This window comes from Protopterus annectens, chromosome 4.part0, assembly GCF_019279795.1.
Source record: "Protopterus annectens isolate FY-2018-M chromosome 4.part0, PAN1.0, whole genome shotgun sequence".
Classification (NCBI taxonomy): Eukaryota; Metazoa; Chordata; order Ceratodontiformes; family Protopteridae; genus Protopterus; species Protopterus annectens.
Genome location: NC_056733.1, coordinates 972,896,345 through 972,916,131, shown reverse-complemented (window position 1 = coordinate 972,916,131; position 19,787 = coordinate 972,896,345). Strand labels below are relative to the sequence as shown.

Sequence of the window (19,787 nt, the reverse complement as noted above, 5' to 3'; positions counted from 1 at the left end):
GTGTGTGTGTGTGTGTGTGTGTGTGTGTGTGGTGTTAAAACACTATCAGCCTGAATGAGATATGGCTACCCCCACAAACAATTAGTTACTACAGGTGTGATTAACATTTGTGGTTTTCATTTTCTGAACTGATGGTAAGCTCTGGAATATGAGAGACACTTGTCAGAATGTTCCTCAGTTCTCATGAACATAACTTTATGTGCTTTGTGCTTCAAAGACTCTCTCATTAATGTTTACACCGGAGAGTCATAAACCAGTATGACCAAGATAACCAAACAAAGGGGAACAGTGTGATAAAAGAGAAGTGCAGGAGCCAGTTCAACACCGGGGACAGAGTGGGACTACTTAATATACAACCCGTACATTTTTTTTTTGCGTTCACTTCGGCTGTACCTTGCATCTGAAGCAAAATAGAATTCAACTGCTTTCTCTTCTCCAACAGGATGCAGGCAAGTGGTACTGTCTGACCTCTTTGTTCTACCTTTGGAAAGTTTGTTATTTTCAGTGCTGCTGGCTGTAAATAAGAGCAAAGATAACTTTAGATAGTACATTTGGGAAAATAAATATCATTCAATACCAGCAAACTTTTTCCCCAAAGTGGAAAACACAGACTCCTATTTTTTTACCTTTAATTAAAACTAAGACAGCAAAATCACAGAAGCTGTACATTTTCTAACTGACAACTAAAAGGTTTTCTACAGGCAGTTAATACCGATCCTTAAACATAATTTTAAAGGACTGTGGTCCTTAAGAAATGCTCATTAAACATAAGTATTACAGTACAGACCACTTTAACGTCTCAAAATGCTTGTTTTTTCCACCATTACTTTACTAAAGTAGCTTAAATAGCTTATTAACTCCCTCCTGCAGCCAGATAATTAAGTGTGGCATTCCTAGCTACTAGTAAGCTGGATGACACTTTCCTACAACTGACAAAGAACATTAAGCGATTTTTTTTCACTTCAATAAGAAAAACATGTTTTGTATTTCTTGTGCAGCTGGAGTGATTTTCTCATGTGCTTATCTGCAATGCTGAATACTGCAAATTCAATGCTGTGATTATGTTACCTGCACAACAAAAACAGTGTGGTATGCCTTTCGAGCACCATCAACCTGAACTGAACAAGGCAAACTGTACAACTAGTGGTACATGCGAGACCAACACCACAGCATTTTTCTGTTTTATCATATTAGTGTTTTTAATTAGAAATGCAGTATGTATTTTAGAAAATAGCTCAGCTTGAATGCAGTGTCTTTTGTGATATTACCATACTTTTTAGAAGTACCATATAAACAAAATAATAAACCTTAAACATATGATTATGCATCCTGATCTAACATTTAAAAAGCAGTTAAGACAGTAAAAGAAAGAAAAAAAGATCCTAACTCCAAAGCCTAAAACCTAATTAAGCCCTAGATTATATCAAATGAGACCTTAAATTACACAGGTTTATCTGTATTAATATCGGACCCACCCCCCAGGTCATTTCCTTTATATTTAATCACCTATTTCCTCCCACATAAAGCTCCTCCCCTTCCAGTCACCCCTCTTAAAACACAATACACTTCTCCTATAGCAATTAATTCCACCTGTACATCACGCCTTGCATATAACTAACCCGTCTACTAAAACACTACTCTACCTTCGATGACCATCACCTTTCTTCTTTCCAACCTAACCTCTTACCGCACTCAAACCACACCCCTTCCCCCTGGCAGACAGACCCCACAGTCAATCACACCAAACTAAATAGCATCCCTATAGTGCAATACAACCTCACACACACCCAACACTTTGCTTACTCACAGTACAAACTAACAATCAAAATAAACCCTCATACCTCTCAAAGACCGAGCAAAATATTACATAAAATTAGCAAACTCTACTCACAAATACTCAATGCACTCACTAACTGTGGTGACCTACACCCCAACCCAGGACCTACAACAGCTATCAACCCCACCCTAAACCAGCTAAATGCCCTTTACAATAGACCTACATAATCTATTCTCTTCTTAATCAATGTAAGAAGCATACTCAACAAAACACGGGACTTTCATGCTTTGCTTACCCTATATAAACCAGAAAGTCACAACATTAACAGAAACATGACTTAAACCAGAACACCACAATGATGAAATTACTGCCCCTGGCTACAATATTATTAGAAGAGATAGACTAGGAAAAAAGGGAGGGGGTGTAGCAATCCTCTTCCAAAATCACCTCACCATAGAACATGGACTACAATAACTTAGAAATCAAAGATGTAGAACTAATCCTTGGCAAACTAAAATTAAATTCCACTAAGCACATAATCATTGCAGGTGGCTATATCCCACCAGGCAATAAACACAATTGTTATGGAACACCTACACTGGCTGTCCAACTCCTTTCCACATGAAACCATACTACTAGGGGACTTCAATATAGACTGGACAAAATGCTCCAGCCACAATCCCTCTGCCTTTCTAAACTTACACAGGTTTATCTAAACCATACTCACTCCCACTAGAAATGACAAAGCATCCAAACGCCAATCCATCTTGGACTGGATCCTAGTATCGGACGCCACTCAGGCTCACCTATTTGGCTGTCTCCCAGACAGCCTAAGTGACCATCACCCAACCTACCTAATTAGGTACAAATCGCAATCTATCAACCAACCCATCCTCAGGGAAGTCCGCAACAGAAAACAGTTTATAGCTACTGACTTCATCAAAGAACTACAAAGTGTCAACTGGGCCCCCCTAACACAACTAGCCCTAGATGAAGCAGTTGAACATTTCAGTACAACCTTCCTAAAATCCTAAACCATCATGTACCTTCCCGAACCAATAGAATAAAAAACAACTATGACCAAACGCTCACTAAAGAGAGTAAAACTAAAATGAAAGAAAGGGACAATGCCTGGACACAGTATCAGAAAAATAAAACCTTATGTGTCAGACAAAGCTATATAGAACTCCGAAACAATCAGAAAAATAAAACCTTGTGTCTCAGACAAAGCTATATAGAACTCCGAAACAAAACCAAATCAAATTAGACCATGCCAATTACTATAAAAACATGCAAGAAAAACATGCTAATAACCCGCAAAATTCTAGGTCACATTAAATGGCATACTCCATCCAGGAAAAACCGCCACCCCATCCCCAGTGCTACCCAACAATCTTGAAGACATTCACACACAATTCAGCAAATTATTTACCAAAACTGTCCAGACACTGGCCAATGCCCCAAACAGTACCAGTAGTCCCACACCAAAGACCCCTACCCTTTTTAATACTAAACCCAACATCCCCAAATTCAACCTCCACTCCGTATCCAACAGTGTAATTTCTATACTCAAAAACTAAAACCAACCACACTAGCAGCAGATAAGCTACCAGCAGACTTCCTTCAGATATCAGCTGATGCCTTAGCCTACCCAGTCTCTATTCTGATAGATCACTGCTTGAAAGCAAAGTACCCACCTCCTGGAAAACCTCATATATCATTCCACTACACAAAGGGGGAAAACTCCTTAAAGCTGACCAATTATCATCCAATTGCAATCCTATATCATTTGTCCAAAATATTAGATTAGAAAAACAGTGGTTCACACACCACTAATGCAACACCTCAACGATGATAACCTTCTCTCCGCTTCACAACATGGGATTAAACCATGTCACAGCATCACCACAGCCCTTCTCTCATTCACAGATATAGTTAAAAACCACAGAAACAAGGGTTTGTTTGTAGCCTCCATATTCCTTGACTTATCAAAAGCCTTTGATATGGTTAACCACAGCATTCTTCTTAAAACTCTATCTACCATAAACATAAGCCCCTCCTCTATAGTTTGGTTTAACAGCTACCTATCAGGCCGTCAGCAAACAGTTCTCTGGAAAGACCAACTGTCCCCCCTATTGCCAGTTACCATAGGAGTCCCTCAAGGGTGTATTCTTGGTCCCTTACTGTTCTTCCTATATACTAATCACATCACCTTATCCTCACCCTCTGTGTCAGTGGTACAATATGCAGATGACACCACCCTTATTTGCGCCACCTCCACACTATACGAACTTCAATCCATAACCCAAAACTTTTAGTTATGTACTTGCCATAACTTTAGATGTTTGGGATCCATCTCGCCTACATTCTGTACTGATGGGTTCGGAGCCGATCCTCGGCTCCGACTCGGCATGCTATGCTATAGAGCGAAGCCTCTTATTGGCTGAGCTATTCTATATCCCAGGATGCACCACCACTACTTCCCCAGATCTTGTTTGTCCGCACTCATGCACACACACATAACTGTTTATATAACATTGCCAGATGTTTCAAGATGAAACGATAGTACTCGGACCGTCCGGTCTCTTCTGATCTCCAAGGCAGGGGGAAGGAGGGTGGGCAAGATAAATCCCAAACATCTAAAGTTATGGTAAGTACATAACTAAAAGATGTTATGTGATCCTATCTCGCCTACATTCTGTACTGATGGGACAGCGTCCCTAGCACCCGATTCCTGGGTGGCTCACTGGAAAACACTCCTGAGAACTGTGGAACCAAATGAAGCTCGCCCCCGAGATGCCACATCCAATTTGTAGTGGGAAATGAAGGTGTGCGGAGAAGACCACGTAGCTGCAGCACAAATGTCGCTAATGGCAAGCTTAGAATGGAATGCTATTGAAGTAGCCATAGCTCTTGTAGAGTGAGCTTTGACAGAGGTTGTAAGCTCTTTATTAGAAGAGGAATAAGCCTGACTAATACAGTCTCGGATCCACTTGGCAATAGTGACCTTTGTGATGGCTTTGCTCAATTTATTGTCCGAAAAGGACACAAACAATTGATCTGTTTTCCGTGTTTGTTGGGTCCTATCTAAATAAAATCGCAATTGTCTGTGAACATCCAATGTGTGGAAGATGTATTCTACTTTGTTTGAGTACTTTGGGAAGAAAACTGGCAGTTCTAATGACTGTTGCAGGCAAAAACTGGAACAAACTTTAGGGACAAAGGATGGGTTAGGCCTGAGGGATACTCTATCTTTGTGAAAAAACAGGTACGGTGGTTTGACAGATCGAGCTTGAAGCTCTGAAACCCTTCTGGCTGAAGTAATCGCGACCAGAAAGGCAGTTTTCCAATAAAGAAATTTCAAATCACAGGTTGCTGCCGGTTCGAAGGGGGAGGAGGTTAAGGCACGTAATACCACATCGAGATCAGGCCTGAGGGATACTCTATCTTTGTGAAAAAACAGGTACGGTGGTTTGACAGATCGAGCTTGAAGCTCTGAAACCCTTCTGGCTGAAGTAATCGCGACCAGAAAGGCAGTTTTCCAAGAAAGAAATTTCAAATCACAGGTTGCTGCCAGTTCGAAGGGGGAGGAGGTTAAGGCACGTAATACCACATCGAGATCCCACGGAGGAGCAGGATGAGAATTCAGAGGTCATAAAAGCGCAGCACCTTTTATGAAGGTTTTACACAATCTGTTGCTCATCAAAGGTGGGTTTATAGATTCATGAAAATTGGAAATAGCTGCCAATTGGACCTTGATGGTAGAGACTGAAGAACTTTGATTGAATAGGGAAGTTAGAAATTTCAGGACTTCTGACACCGGGACAGTGATGGGATCTAGACCCCGGAGTTGAGCCCAAATAGCAAATCTCTTCCATTTGCTAGTATACAATTTCCTAGTGGCAGACTTGTGGGCCGAGGATAAGATACGTATGACTTCCGGGTCTAAAGTATGATTTCTGACTATAGTCGGAAGAGGAGGAGCCAAGCTGTTAACTTCAAAGAGTGAAGGGACCGATGGAGTTGTCCCGACTGATGAATTAATAGGTCCGGGATCTGATCCAGGAACCATGGACTGTCCAGAGCATACTTCTGAAGATAGGGAAACCATACCTGACGAGGCCAGTAAGGGGCAACTAGAATCATTTTGCTCCCTGAGTGAGTCGCCTTTTGGATCACTCTGGGAAGGAGGGGAACCGGAGGGAAGGCGTATAGCAAGCCGGTGGGCCAAGGATGGGCTAGGGCGTCCATGGGAATCTCCCCCGGAGCTGGAGTGAGAGAGAAGAATTTTCTGCACTTCGCGTTCAGCGGGGTTGCGAAAAGGTCGCAACAAGGAGTTCCCCATCTGCTGAAGATCTGAGTTGCCACTGCATCGTTCAGAGACCACTCGTGAGGAGAGAGAATAGTTCTGCTTAGTCTGTCAGCTATCACGTTGGATTTCCCAGGGATATGATTCGCTACCAGAAAACGTCTGGTCGCCACTGCCCATTCCCAAACTCTCATGGCCTCTCTGCAAAGGGGGTAGGATCTGGTCCCTCCCTGTTTGTTCAGATACCAGACTACTGACATGTTGTCGGACTGAATGGCGATTACGCCCTGAGGGAGGTAATCGTGGAGGGCTTGTAGAGATAGAAGCACCGCCCTCATTTCTAGAATGTTGATGTGAAGGACACTCTCGTCGGAATGCCAGTTGCCTTGGACTGACCTGCCCAGGTAATGCCCCCCCACCCCGTCTGGGAGGCGTCCATCGTCAATGTGGCCGTAGGAGGAGGTGGAACAAAGGGTCGTCCCTGATCCAGATTGGAGGACACCAGCCACCAGCGGAGGTCCCGTTTGCAGGTTTCCGTGATCCGTATGAGGTGACGGAGAGGGAGATCCTGAAAGGACCACTGGGTCGATAGGAGCCACTGGAGAATTCTCATATGCAATCTTGCTAAGGGGACTAGGAGGACAGTGGCCGACATGGAGCCTAATAGCTGCAGGACCATCCTGGCTGAGGCTTTGGATTTGAGAAGCAAGGCTCGGACTTGAGCCTGTATAGTCTGTATCCTTTCTGTAGGAAGATAGACCCGCATTTGGTTTGAGTCTATCTCTACTCCGATGAACCTTATGCGCTGAGATGGCAGCAACACAGACTTTGGCCAATTGAAGGTGATTCCAAGGGAAGTGCCTAGTGATATGGTGGCTGCTAGGTTCTGCAATAGTAGACGTCTGGAGGTGGCAGTCAGGAGCCAGTCGTCCAGATACGGAAACACCTGGAATCCTAGACTCCTCAGGTGAGCAGTCACGACCGCCAAACATTTGGTGAACACCCTAGGGGCTGTGGTGAGACCAAAGGGCAGTGCGCAGAACTGAAAATGACTGTCTCCCAGGCTGAAGCGCATCTATCAGGATGTGATAATAGGCGCCCTTGAGATCTATGGAGCACATCCAAACACCTTTCTCCAGCAGCGGGAGAATGGATTGTAAGGTGACCATTCGGAACTTGGACTTCTTGACTGAACGATTTAGGTTGCTGAGATCCAAAATGGGCCTCAAGTACCCGGTCTTTTTTGGCACCAAAAAGAATCTTGAGTAAGTCCCTAATCCGATCTTGTCTGCGGGGACCAGTTGGATGACTCCTTTTTGAAGCAGCTTTGAGATTTCGAAGGCTGCGATTTCCCGTTGACTGGGTGGTGGGTCTGGGATTTTCCTGGACGGCGGAGGGGGGTGTGAAAAGGGGATGGCGTAACCTCCGGCGATGATTCGAAGCACCCATCGGTCCTGAGTGATACCCTCCCAGGCTTTTAGGTGCCTCGAAAAACGACCCCAGACTGGCTCCGGAGCTGCACAGTCGGGCAATCCTTCAGGGATTGTGGAAGGCTGAAGAGCCACGAAAGGACTCGCGGTCTCCAGTGTTGCGGGGGCCTCTGCTGCCTCTGGGATGGCGTCTTCCAGAAAAATTTCCCCCTCCTCTGCCTCTAGAAGGGGGATCGTCCTGCTGCGAGGGATAAGACTTCTGTGATTTACGGAACCACATTTTCCCTCCTCTTTTAGCCTTGGGGTAAGGCCGAAAGGGAGTGGAAAACCGTGCCCCTACAGCAGTCAAAGTCTTACCTTCTTGCTCACAGCGGGTCAATGTGTCCTTTACCTTGGGTCCAAACAAAGAGGACCCATCAAAGGGAGCGTCGGCAAAGGAAGACTTAAAGGCTTCCGCAAAATGACACAGGCGGAGCCAGGCTTGCCTCCGTAGAGCAACACCCGTACCCGCCGCTCTACTCGCCCCCTCGGCTGCATATGAAATGAGCCTCATGGATGAGTTTGATATCGATGACAGAGTAGCCAACTGAGAGCCAACCGTCTGGGCCAGCTGCTCAGGTAGGTTACCCAAGAGGGTATCTGAAAGCTCCTTGATCAGATCCCTCTGAAATCTAGTGAAGTGCATCAAATAGTTCAGGGACCTTAAGGTAAAGGCCGCTGAACTGAGGGTGCGCTTCCGTGCGATCCATGCTCCTAGACTCCTTATTAGGAGGATGGACAGACGTCGAAGCCTCTGCTACATCTTGTTGGGTAGCAGATGCCACCACCAGGGCATCTACAGCCACACCTTTGGTCAGAAACTCCTTCTCTGGGGGTGCTGATAAGAATTTATTTGGGCGAGCCGGCACTGGTTCCACAGAGTCTGGATGCTCCCACGCCCTTAGACAGATCAAATCTAGGAGCTCGTCGAAGGGCAGAGACACCCAGGAGGCGGAGAGCTGAGCCCCGAAGGCCTTGAGGAACACCAACTCATCAGCGGAAAGGGGTTTGGAATGCCAGCCGCCTCGTTGTTTGAGGGCTTCCAAGATGTCTGCAAAGGAGACATCTGAGGACGACTTAGGGGACCCCTCCGCATCATCAAGATCGGTGTCCGACGTGACAGACTCATCGGGGGAGTCGACGTGCTTCCTCTTGCACAGTCTTTTCCTTGGGGGTTCCTCCGAAGAAGCTTCAGAGGGACCTCCAGTTGGGGGGGAAACCCCACTGGGGGTGACATCAGGCCCCGGGGCTCCGCTGTCTAGCGACAGGGGGACTACAAAAGACCCAGTCTCAGTGTGTAGGGAAGGTGCCGGTGAGACCGTGGAGGTAGCCAAAGAAGATTTGGCCAAAGTACTCCTCATGGCCCTAAAGGCCGGACCGCCAGAGTCCTGGGAAGGTCCAACCCCCGGGGCCACAACAGTAGATGGCACCCCCGCAGCCGACGCACCGAGAGGAAGGCTCGGAACTGAAAACATCGGTCCCGAAGCGTCCCCCCCGGGGCCGACCGAGGAGGTCCGTGTACCGAACTCCGACTCGAGAGCCGGGGTTGGAGTAAGGGTCGGAGCCGACCCGAAAACCTCCATCGGCTCCACCAGCACCGGCTCCAACGGTGCCCAGGCTGTTGGAGGAGGAACCAGAACTACAGGGTGGGCCATTGGCTCCAAAGCCGAATGGGCTGGAGCCGAAACTAATTTCTGGAATACAGGAGACTGAAACAGTCTTAGGAGCACCCTGTCGATGTCCGAATCCAACATCTTGGAAGATCAGGAGGAGACCGACCGGGTCCGAACAGACTTCTCCATCGGCTCCGAAGTACTGGGGGACCGGCTCTGAATAGACTCTATCAGTATCGGTGCCGAGGGAGATTCCATAGCAATTTCCCTCGGTGCCGAAGAGGGCTTCGGCGCCGAAGGGGAAGAGTCTGAGCCGGCAACCCTTATCGGCTTCAAAATCAGTGGAGCCGATGAAGGTGACCCGCCTCTCGAAGCCCCAGCCATCGGCTCCGAAACCAGAGGAGTCGAGGCTGGAGGCATCGAGGCAGACCGTTCCGCCCTCGGCTCCGAAGTCCGTGGAGCCGATGGAGAAGCCTGCCTAGATTTCTTAGTGGTTTGTTCCGACGGGCTGGTCGGAGCAGATGATTTCTTTTTCTTAGCTGGAGAGGAAGAGGAAGATAAGGCCTCTTCGAAGGAGGGTTTGATAAGCCCTTTTAAGATCAATTTATTCTTCCTCTCTTGGAGGACCCTAGAGGAAATAGCGTGACACACGCTGCAAGACTCCTGAAGGTGTTTGGCGCCTAAACAGTACACGCATAAGGAGTGATCGTCCGTGATGGACATTTTGTAGTTGCATCTCGTGCATTTTTTAAATCCTGAGGGTCTATGCTCCTTAGACATAATGCCTGTAGACTACTCACTATATCAGAGAAAAACACAATGTATGTAACTCAGCACAAAGATTTTCACAACAATAAAAAACTTTTTTTTTTTTTTTTTTTTTTTTTTTAACGAGAGGCGAAAGCCCAAGAAACTTAAACAAATAACAAATACAAATACACCAAGAGGAGGGCCAAGAACCCTCTAACTCAAACAGGTACTTGACCTCTCCGAAATAACAAGAAGACTCACTAAAGAACTAGGGGAAGGCCCCTCTAACTTAAACGGAAACCTTTCCCTGTCCAGTCACACAAATTTACCACAAAAAATTCACAAAAACACACTTATACACAACGATAGCTGTTAAAACAGCTTTTGGGTAAAGATTAAAGAATTTCCTGACAGAAAAACTTTCAGAAAAAAAGCACTTAGCTCAGCCAAGTTCGAGACCACGTCCTAGCTTGTAAGCGGCAAACGAGATCTGGGGAAGTAGTGGTGGTGCATCCTGGGATATAGAATAGCTCAGCCAATAAGAGGCTTCACTCTACAGCATAGCGTGCCGAGTCGGAGCCGAGGATCGGCTCCGAACCCATCAGTACAGAATGTACGCGAGATAGGATCACATAACATCTACTTTACGCTCGCAGAAACATGGTTCACCAATATCAAACATCTCAATTCTAAAAAAAAAAAAAAAAAAAAAAAAAAAAAAAAAAAAAAAAAAAAATTATATTTGGCCCAGGAAAACCACCACCACTAAGCGATAGCTTCTCCATCAAATCCAAAGACAACATTCAAATCAGCCCTACCACACACACAAAACTGCTAGTTGTTGAAATTGCAGCAATCTTAAATTCAACATCCATATTGCTCAAACCATCAAGAAAGTTAACAAAAAACTCTGACTCCTTTATAGGAATAAACACTTTATGACTAATATCACCAAAGTGACCATTGCAAGGACCCATTTCCAGTCCATCCTCTTATATGCCTCTCCCATCTTAACCAATCTTCGCCAAACCAACCTAAATAAAAATGGAATCTTGTTACAAGATCGCCACATTTGCTACCAAAGCCTCTTCTAGGTCCCATCACTGTCCGTCACTTAAGCAAGTCAACTGGTTGGAGCTACTGGATATGCTACTACTCACCAACTGTCTACTGCACACAAACTCTACTACTTTCCCAGCCTAAGCCCTGCACTACAGCAACTCATACAACCACACATCGCCACTAGACCCCTTAGATCTAGCAACCAGAACCTCATAGCAATCATCAAGCACAGAAATGATGCTGGCACATCCCTCTTTGCCAGCACCATTGCCAAAAAATGGAACACTCTACCAAGCCAAAACAACCTCTACCACCTCCACTACTCAGTTTAAAAAACTCCTGAAAAAATTCAGAATAATTGGCTATGCTCATGCCATTCACAAGCCTAACCCTTAAAAAGAGAATACCTCTGTACCCCAGCTATTCACAGTGTGTCTCCTGAATACTAAAAACTGCTTCTTTTGATATTCCGTATCTCAATGATTGATTATTGTATGAATTCTTATTTTATTCCCCATTGTATGTTTCATCTCTTTTTGTGTATGCAATGAAGGTGCTCATGAAGTGAAATTAGTGTTCTGTGTAATTACCTTGTATTGTGTGTTTTTGGAGCTCATCTCCCCGGGCCTCTGCTGAAAATGGACCTGTGTCCAGTCAGACTTTCCCGGTTAACAAATGTAAAAATAAATAAAAATTGAAAAGTTTGCAAAGTTGACCCCAGTTGCTTGCTTGGCTACCTAGAAAATACAGTTACTTCCACAGTACCTTCAAGGAATCCTAATGTAGTTTACATGTTGGTCACTACAGGGTTGTTTTGCCCAGACTCGGCCACTGATATTTACAGACACTGATAACACATCATTTATGTTTCATCAAGGGGCTCAGACAACATCCCAAGATACCTTCTAAATAGCATGAAACATGACCTATCAGGGCCTCTGGAATTACTATTTAACTGTAGCCTCCAAACAGGCTTCATACCTCATAAATGGAGGAAGGCAACAGTCATCCCTCTGCACAAAGGTGGGCCATCAAAAGACCCTCTAAAGACCCACAAGTCTAACTAGTCTTGTATGTAAAGCCATGGAAAGAATTATCATGGAGATGATCGTAAACCTCCAGACACTGGACCCAACCCAGTTTGGTTTAGTCAAGGGCAGAACATGCCTAATCAAGCTGGTGGTCTTCTTTGAGAAGGTCACCAAAGCAATGATGAGGGCAAAGTCGTTCACACTGCCTACCTTGACCTGGGCAAGGCATTTGACACAATACCCCACTCTGGCATTGTTAAACTCAAGAGGTAAAAGTACAAACCTGTAAGTCACCCGTTGGATAGCTAACTGGCTCACAGACAGGGCCCAGGAAGTTAGAATAGGAGAGTCCACTTCTACAAAGAGGCCAGTCACAAGTGGAGTCCCTCAAGGATCAGTCCTTGGACTGCTCCTTTATGGCATTTACTTCTCAGAAGTAAAGGCCAATGTCAGTGGTCTCTGGCCGACTACATTTGCAGAGGATTGCAAATTAGGAGCAGTCATTGAATCTCAAACTGACACAAATGTTCTCCAGGAGGGGCTGACACAGACAAATAACTGGTGTCAGAGCCATGGACTAAAAATAAAATGCCAAGAAATGCATAACAGTATCCTTTGGGAAGTCATGCATCCCTAATAAAGAATAGTTGTGTAAGAACTTGCCATAACCATAGATGTCCTTCTCTTCCATGTTGCAGTATTCATAGCCTTATGGAGTTTGCTGCCTGCAACCCCAGACATCCGGCCAGTATACCAAAGTCTTAGAAACAGGGGTATGTGCGACATTGCATGCGGGAGCCATAAACTGACATAGGCTACATCTGTGATGTCTGCACGTACCCAACTCAGAACTGGCTGCCTCAGACAGTCAGAGACCCCAGGAGGGGGAGGTGAGAAAACAAGCATAAATCTCTCAAACATACAAATTCAGTGGTTAGAGAAAAACACAGGTAATAATATGGCCAAAAAGGGGGTGGGCGGGCGAGAATGAATACTGCAACATGGAAGAGAAGGACATCTATGGTTACAGTAAGTTTTTACACAACTATTCTATGTCTTTCTCTTCTCATGCTGCAGTATTCATAACCTTAGGGAGAGGACCACAGCTCTCTAGAAGTAACATGGGAGGTAGGTTGGGGAGCACAGTCTAAGAGACCTTGCAGAATAGACCTAGCAAACCCTGTTCCAGCCCTGGAGATCAAATCCAGTTTGTAATGCTTGGTAAAGCTATGTACAGAAGACCAAGTTGCACCCTCTAGAACAGAAGTGTAATCAACGCCCTTGAAGAAGGCTGCTGAAGAAAAAGCTGCTCTGGTGGAATGGGCCTTGGCAGATTAACTCAATTGCTTTCCATGAAAGAAATAGCAAAAGGCAATAGCCTTATAAATCCAAGAGGCAATTGTGTGTTTTAACACTGCCTTGCCAAGGGCCCTAGGATGAAGAGAGACAAATAGTTGGTCAGACTGTCTGAAGGGTTTTGTCTTGTCCAAGTAGAACCTTAGTTAGCTATGAACATCCTGGGAATGCAAAGTCCTTTCTGAGGAGTTCTGTGGCTGAGGGTAAAAGATGGGTAAATTAATGGTCAGGTTTAAGGAAATTTCATTAACTACTTTAGGCATGAATGAAGGGCTAGTTCTGAGACAAACCCTATCTTTATGAAAGGCAAGATAGGGAAGCCATAATGGCTTGGATCTCCAAGATCTTCCTGGTAGACATAACAGCCATTAAGACCGTTTTCCATGTACAGAATTTAGGAGAGGATGAATGTGAAGGCTCAAAAGGAGCCAATGTAAGCTTTTCCAGCACAAAGTTAGGGTCCCAAGGAGGAAGGATAGGTTTACGAGGAGGTCTTATGTGAAGGACCCCTTTCAGAAACAGCTTGACGTGCAACTTGCAAGCTAGAGGTGGAGTCAAGGGGAAGGCAAGCAGAAATGGCAGAGAGGTGCACTTTCACTGTGGAATAAGTCAGCCCTGAATGTAGTAGCTCACAGGTAAGAAAGGACCATTGGAACAGAAACTTGAAATGGGTCCTGTTTTGTCTTGAGGCACCAATGGGAGAATATTTCCATTTTAATAAATAGTTTCTCCTGGTACTTGAGTTCCTGGCCTCCTACAGGACACCAAGTATGTCCTCTGAATACAGGTGCCTAAAGGGGATCAAAACGATCACCCACAGTCAGTTTGAGGTTGAGAAGGTGGGGATGAACAAGGGATCCCCTGTCTTGTGAGTAGGTTGAAGCAGTGAGAAAACATGTGGTGACTGCCCTGGGCTAGAAGGTAGACGAGGGGAAACCAATGCTATCTTGGCCAAAAGGGAGTCACCAACAGGAGTTTTGGTTTGTTCTTCTGTATTTTCAGGAGGACTTTGTGAATCAGAGGAAATGGAGGGAAGACATAAAGGAACATTCACTCCCATGAAAAGGAAAAGGTTTCCACCCTCCAGGCTTGTGGATGGAGAAGCCTTGGGCAGAAGAGAGGCATTTGTCTTTTCTGGGAGGAGGCAAACAGATCTGCCCGTGGAATACCCCACCGGTGAATTAGGTCCAGAACTACCTCCCTGAGAAGAATTCATTCGTGGGAGGGTGTCAAAAGTTCTGATCAGGGTTTCTGCCATCCCATTGTCTTCTGATGAGATGTAAACTGCCTGCAAGTTCATATGTAGTGCTGCTGCCAGGGACCAGATCTGAATAGCAAGACTGCAGAGGGGGTAAGGCTTTGTTCCTCCCTGTTTGTTTATTTACCACAGAACTGTCATGTTGTCTGTGATGACCTTCAGGGTGCCTGGCAGAAGGATCTCTTGAAAGGCCTGTATTGCCACGGAAGGGGCCTTTAGCTCTTAGGTTGATGTGGTCCTTTCCTTTCTTGAACAGACCACTCCCCCTGAACTTTGTGCTGGGTGTCGGCATGGTGTAGGACAGCCTCCCAACCTAAATCCAACATGTGTGTGTACAGATGCTGCTTGGGTGGAAGGATCTGCAATGGAACCCCTTGATTGAGAGTAATGGTGGCTATCTACCAGGAGAGGTCCCTTTTTAAACAAGGAAGAGGAGGAAGTTTAGTTTCCAAGGGATGAGAGTGTTGGCTCCAAGAGTTCAAGACCCACAAACTTCCTCATGTGCATCCTGGCTAGAGGGATCATTGGAATCAGGGAAACCATGTACCCTACTATCCTGAGAAATTCCCTGAGATGGTAGCTAGAGGTAGCAGGGAGTAGAAGAACAGAGTAAGAAATTCCACTTTTTGGGCAGGGACACAGATTGACATTCAAGTCAGTCATTATCCTGCATACCCAGAAAAACAGGACCTTGAGAAGGAGTCGTTTGAGACTTTGGACATGGTTTGCAAGTTCTTGCAGAGCCTAGGCTTCACTGTGAATTTCCTAAAGTGTTGGGACAGGGCGAGAGGATCTTGGTGCAGGATAAGGTCGTCCAAATAAAGATAAATTTGTATGCCCTGCAGTCTGCAATGAGCAATGCCTGGGGCTAGACAATTTAATACTCTTGGGGCTGTGGGGAGCCCAAAGTGTAAGGGAGAGAACTGAAAATGTGAAGAACCCACTGAGAAACGTAAATATTTCTTGTAAGTGGGATGTGAAGGTAAGCATCCTTTAGGTCCACGGAGGCCATTAAGGCTTGCTGAGGAATAAGAGGAAAAAGGTGCTGTAATGTGAGGATTAGGCACTTTGAAGAAGAGATTGAGGTGGGATAAGTCGAGTATGGGTCCCGAAGGACTATCTTTTCTTGGAACTAAAAACATCCTGCAATAAAAACCTCTTGATTAACTGATCCTCAGGTACTAGTTCTACAGTTCCCTGAGACAGGAGTCAGCGCAGGATAGTGGGAAAACATAGAAGGTGGTCGAGTGGGGGCTGAGGAACTCCCTGGAAGGGTGGAATTGCCCACCAAGTCATGAAGTATCCCCTCTCGATGATGGAGAGCACCCACTTGTCTGTGATGATGGTCTGCCAGGAGGGTAGGGAAACGGTTAGGTGCAGGGATGGGGGGTGGAACTGGGTAAGGGAAGACAGTCACAGCGGAGGAGCTCTATCCGAGTCTGGCTGCCTCTGAAAGGAAGGTGGTGTGGGGGTGGTAGACCGATCTAGGAGCAGATAGTTTTGTCAGATGTCTGTCCCCTGGACCGAGTTGTAGAGGAATGACAGGACTGCCTCTTGACAAAGTTAGGCTTTTGAGGGTAATTTCTATGGAATCTGGGAACAGGAGACACCAATAAGTGTTTAAGATTTTGTATGTCTCTACCTTTTTCCTGCGGAGACTAAATAGCTCTGCAGATGCAGCTCCTAAGAGGACGTTGTTGTCCAAAGGGGCATCTAACAACTTCGCTTGGACATCCAAAGGTAAACGCTGATGTCTCAGCCATGAAAACCTCCTTAATACAGAACCAGAACCAGCAGACTTACAGGAAGCTTCTACGGCGTCACAGCTGCACTTAATGTGTCTGGTCACTTGAGAGACAGTGGACAAAAAGGTACTCAGTTGGGCCTTAGCGGGTGAGTCTGGAACCTCAGACAGAAGAGTAGATGCCTTAAGTCAGGGAATCTAAAGCAAACTCTGCCATGTGGGTCTGATGATATATAGATCTCTAATGGCCAGGGTGGAAGTAGTAAATACTTTCTTTAAATTTACTCTCTTTATCTGTTGGAAAAAGGAAACAGGAAGGCAGTTGCCTTATCAGCTGACACTGCAATGACTGTCGGGTCTACTGGAGGGTTCTTGAAAAGGTATGCCTCCTTAGCAGACCCTTTATAAAATTTGCCTGGTCTCTTCGAAGCAGGAGGCTGTGACTCAGGGCTCTGAGAAGTAGCAGAAGCGTCCTGGAAAGGTGGAAGTAAAGGTGGGACTGCAGATGGTGAGAGCTGCTCCATAAGAGTTCAAAGAGTCTCTTTTTAGTCTCGGAAACATCTGAGAGCTCCCAACGGAAATGTTGTCTAAGCAGGGAAATGGTATCCCTAAATGGAGGGATCTTCTCCAGGGGAGTCCGGAGTGGATGACTCTTCTTCTTTTAGAGTAACAAAATCCGTAGAGGATTCAATCTGAGAACAGCAAGTTAAAGACTCATTTGAGGAGGAAGACTCTTCAGATAATACCTGTGGAACAACTAATAGACCTGACTGGGGGATCTGGGTCTGTAGAACCTGAAAGGCCTTGAATAGAGTTGGAAAAATCTCCCAGGGTGCAGTGGGGGTCTTTTGCACTGTGTTTCTTCTGTTTTATTTTAAAGACGTAGAAGGAGCAGTAGTAGGCCTCCAAAGCCACGAGCCATGGCTCCCCCTCACCATCAGGCTCTGATGGTTGAAAACCTCATTGGATGTACTCTGCGTATCCACTGAACAGGCTTCCATTTCAGTTCCCGGATGCAGCAAAATACCCAATGACCGGAGCGACACTGGGCTAAAACACTCCCCATGAGAATCTCACAGGACAACTGAGGCACAGCTTGGGATTCGGGCCTAACTTTCTTGGTCTTCTTCCTAGGCGGCTTCTCGGAGGTGCCTGCTTTGCCTTCCATTCCGGATGCCAAACGACAGAGACGCTGACTCTCTAAACAAAGATTTAAAGCTGCCAGATGGCTTCTAACGGTTTTGGGAACAAAGGATTGGCAAATGTAACAGGATTTCTGATCATGACCAGCCCCTAGACAAAATAAGCACTGCTCATGGGTGTCCTTATGTGGAATTTGTCTTCCACAAGTGCACTTTCCCTTTATCGATGACAAGTACATCTGAAAAAGGCAAAGAAAAAAAAAATCCCACAAGGGTACTTCTCTCAGTGTGGACAGCCAGAAAACGATCGAAAATGGGTGGTCCAAGTCAAACAAATGCCGGATTTCTGAGACTGATTACAAGACTTTGGTATACTGGCCAGATGTCCGGTGCTGCAAGGAAGCAACTCCCTAAGATTATGAATACTGTAACATGAGAATAGAGGGACATATATTATACTGACAACACACTCCTTAGAGTTGACTTAGTAGTCAGGGACTTAGGGCACAGATAGTGATCTAGCCTTTGACCATCACATGTCTGCAGTGGTGAGGAAATCATTCTATGTTGCATAACTTACAAACAAAGGTATGGCATCCAAATCCACGGAAGTGACTGTTCCACTGTATTCGGCATTCATCAGACTTATCGAGTACAATGCCCCCTTTGATATGTACCTAACCAGGCATATCCAACAACTGGAATGTCCACAGAGGTTCCTTACTACAAGAATACAGGGCATAAGTAAAATGTCCTATGCAGAATGTCTCAAGGTCCTATCCCTGTATTGTCTCAAACAGGCTTTTGAGGGAAGATCTATGCCTGGCATACAGAGCATTGTTGGATCCCACTCTGATGGATCTGCTGCATATCCACAAAACAAACAGCACCATAATTACGTGTTCTAAAGACTTAAAACCTTGCCTGTGATATAAATAGAACCTGTTGGAGAGATAGGTATGTATCCCAGAGACTACCCAGTCTATGGAACAGGCTCCCCCCATCCATGTGAAGCAGAGTTCCTCCCTAACCCAACTTAACTGCAACTTGGAAAATTGGATGGGAAATCGGAAATTCATTCCTGGATTGGCACCTATGTCTCTAATGGATACAGGTAACCTGTAAATGGTTCATCTCCCAGGCCCATGCTTACACTTATAAAGGGTATCAGAACTTGTCAGAGATTTAGGATGCATGGCTAGACTTAAAAAGGCCCTTGTGGTCAATTAGCTTAGTAAACACCTATGAACCTATTATTCAGCACTGGTGTCATTAACAAAAGGAGCTCTAAAAACTCAAAACATCAGATAATTAACTATGTAATCAGCTAACATAAACAGGATTTTAACACCTCTTAAATTGATAAGTACTGCTATGCCTAGACACAGTTTTTCTACACTCATGACAAAGTGCACCGCACAACCTGCATGCTAATTTTAACAGGAGTTGACCATACACAGCAACACAGGACAGGCATAACTTTGATAGGTGGGTGGGCTTTTTATAGATACAAAACAGTGCTGGGTCTGTACTGAACTTAGAAGAGCATAGCTTACTGGACAAGATCTGCAGCAGAGCGACCATAGCTTATTGGACACTATCTGCAGCATAGCGACCATAGCTTATTGGACACGATCTGCAGCAGAGTGACCATAGCTTATTGGACACGATCTGCAGCACAGCGACCATAGCTTATTGGACACGATCTGCAGCACAGCGACCATAGCTTATTGGACACGATCTGCAGCAGTGACCATAGCTTATTGGACACGATCTGCAGCACAGTGACCATAGCTTATTGGACACGATCTGCAGCACAGCGACCATAGCTTATTGGACACGATCTGCAGCACAGCTGTGATTATTCAGAGTTGTAAAGAAAGCAGATACTGAAAAAATCCTGAACCACTTTTCAGAGACGGCTTTCTAAATTCATAACTCTCAAGTACCCACCACCAAACAGAAGTTGTAAATTATGCAACTGTATGCATAATTCAAAAGGGACTGTGTATATAAGTTTACTTCAACTGTCAAACCAGTCAGTTGCGCTTTCAAAGATAAGCGGTTGCATTACTTCAGAAGGAAATAGATTTTAGGGATGATACAGCAGGAAGCTTGCCGATGGCATCCACATTTGGAAGCTTGGCCATGGATTATGCCCTTGCCCAAGTCACATCTGCACTTCACTACCATAGACCTTTCTGAGGCTAACTATTGTTTTTGTACTAGCTTTAGGCTTATCAGCTTATTTGGTCCAAGCTCTTCTGAGTGTTTTT

At 45.4% G+C, this 19,787-nt stretch overlaps 1 protein-coding gene across 1 annotated transcript in view; it reads right to left on the bottom strand.

The window, feature by feature from the left end:
• Positions 1 to 19,787, bottom strand: part of GFPT2 (glutamine-fructose-6-phosphate transaminase 2) — a 250,752-nt gene that overhangs the window by 156,300 nt on the left and 74,665 nt on the right. Inside the window, exon 9 of the mRNA XM_044068937.1 lies at positions 394 to 514. Coding sequence (XP_043924872.1) covers positions 394 to 514 — 121 coding nt within the window. The remainder of the gene's footprint in view (positions 1 to 393; positions 515 to 19,787) is intronic.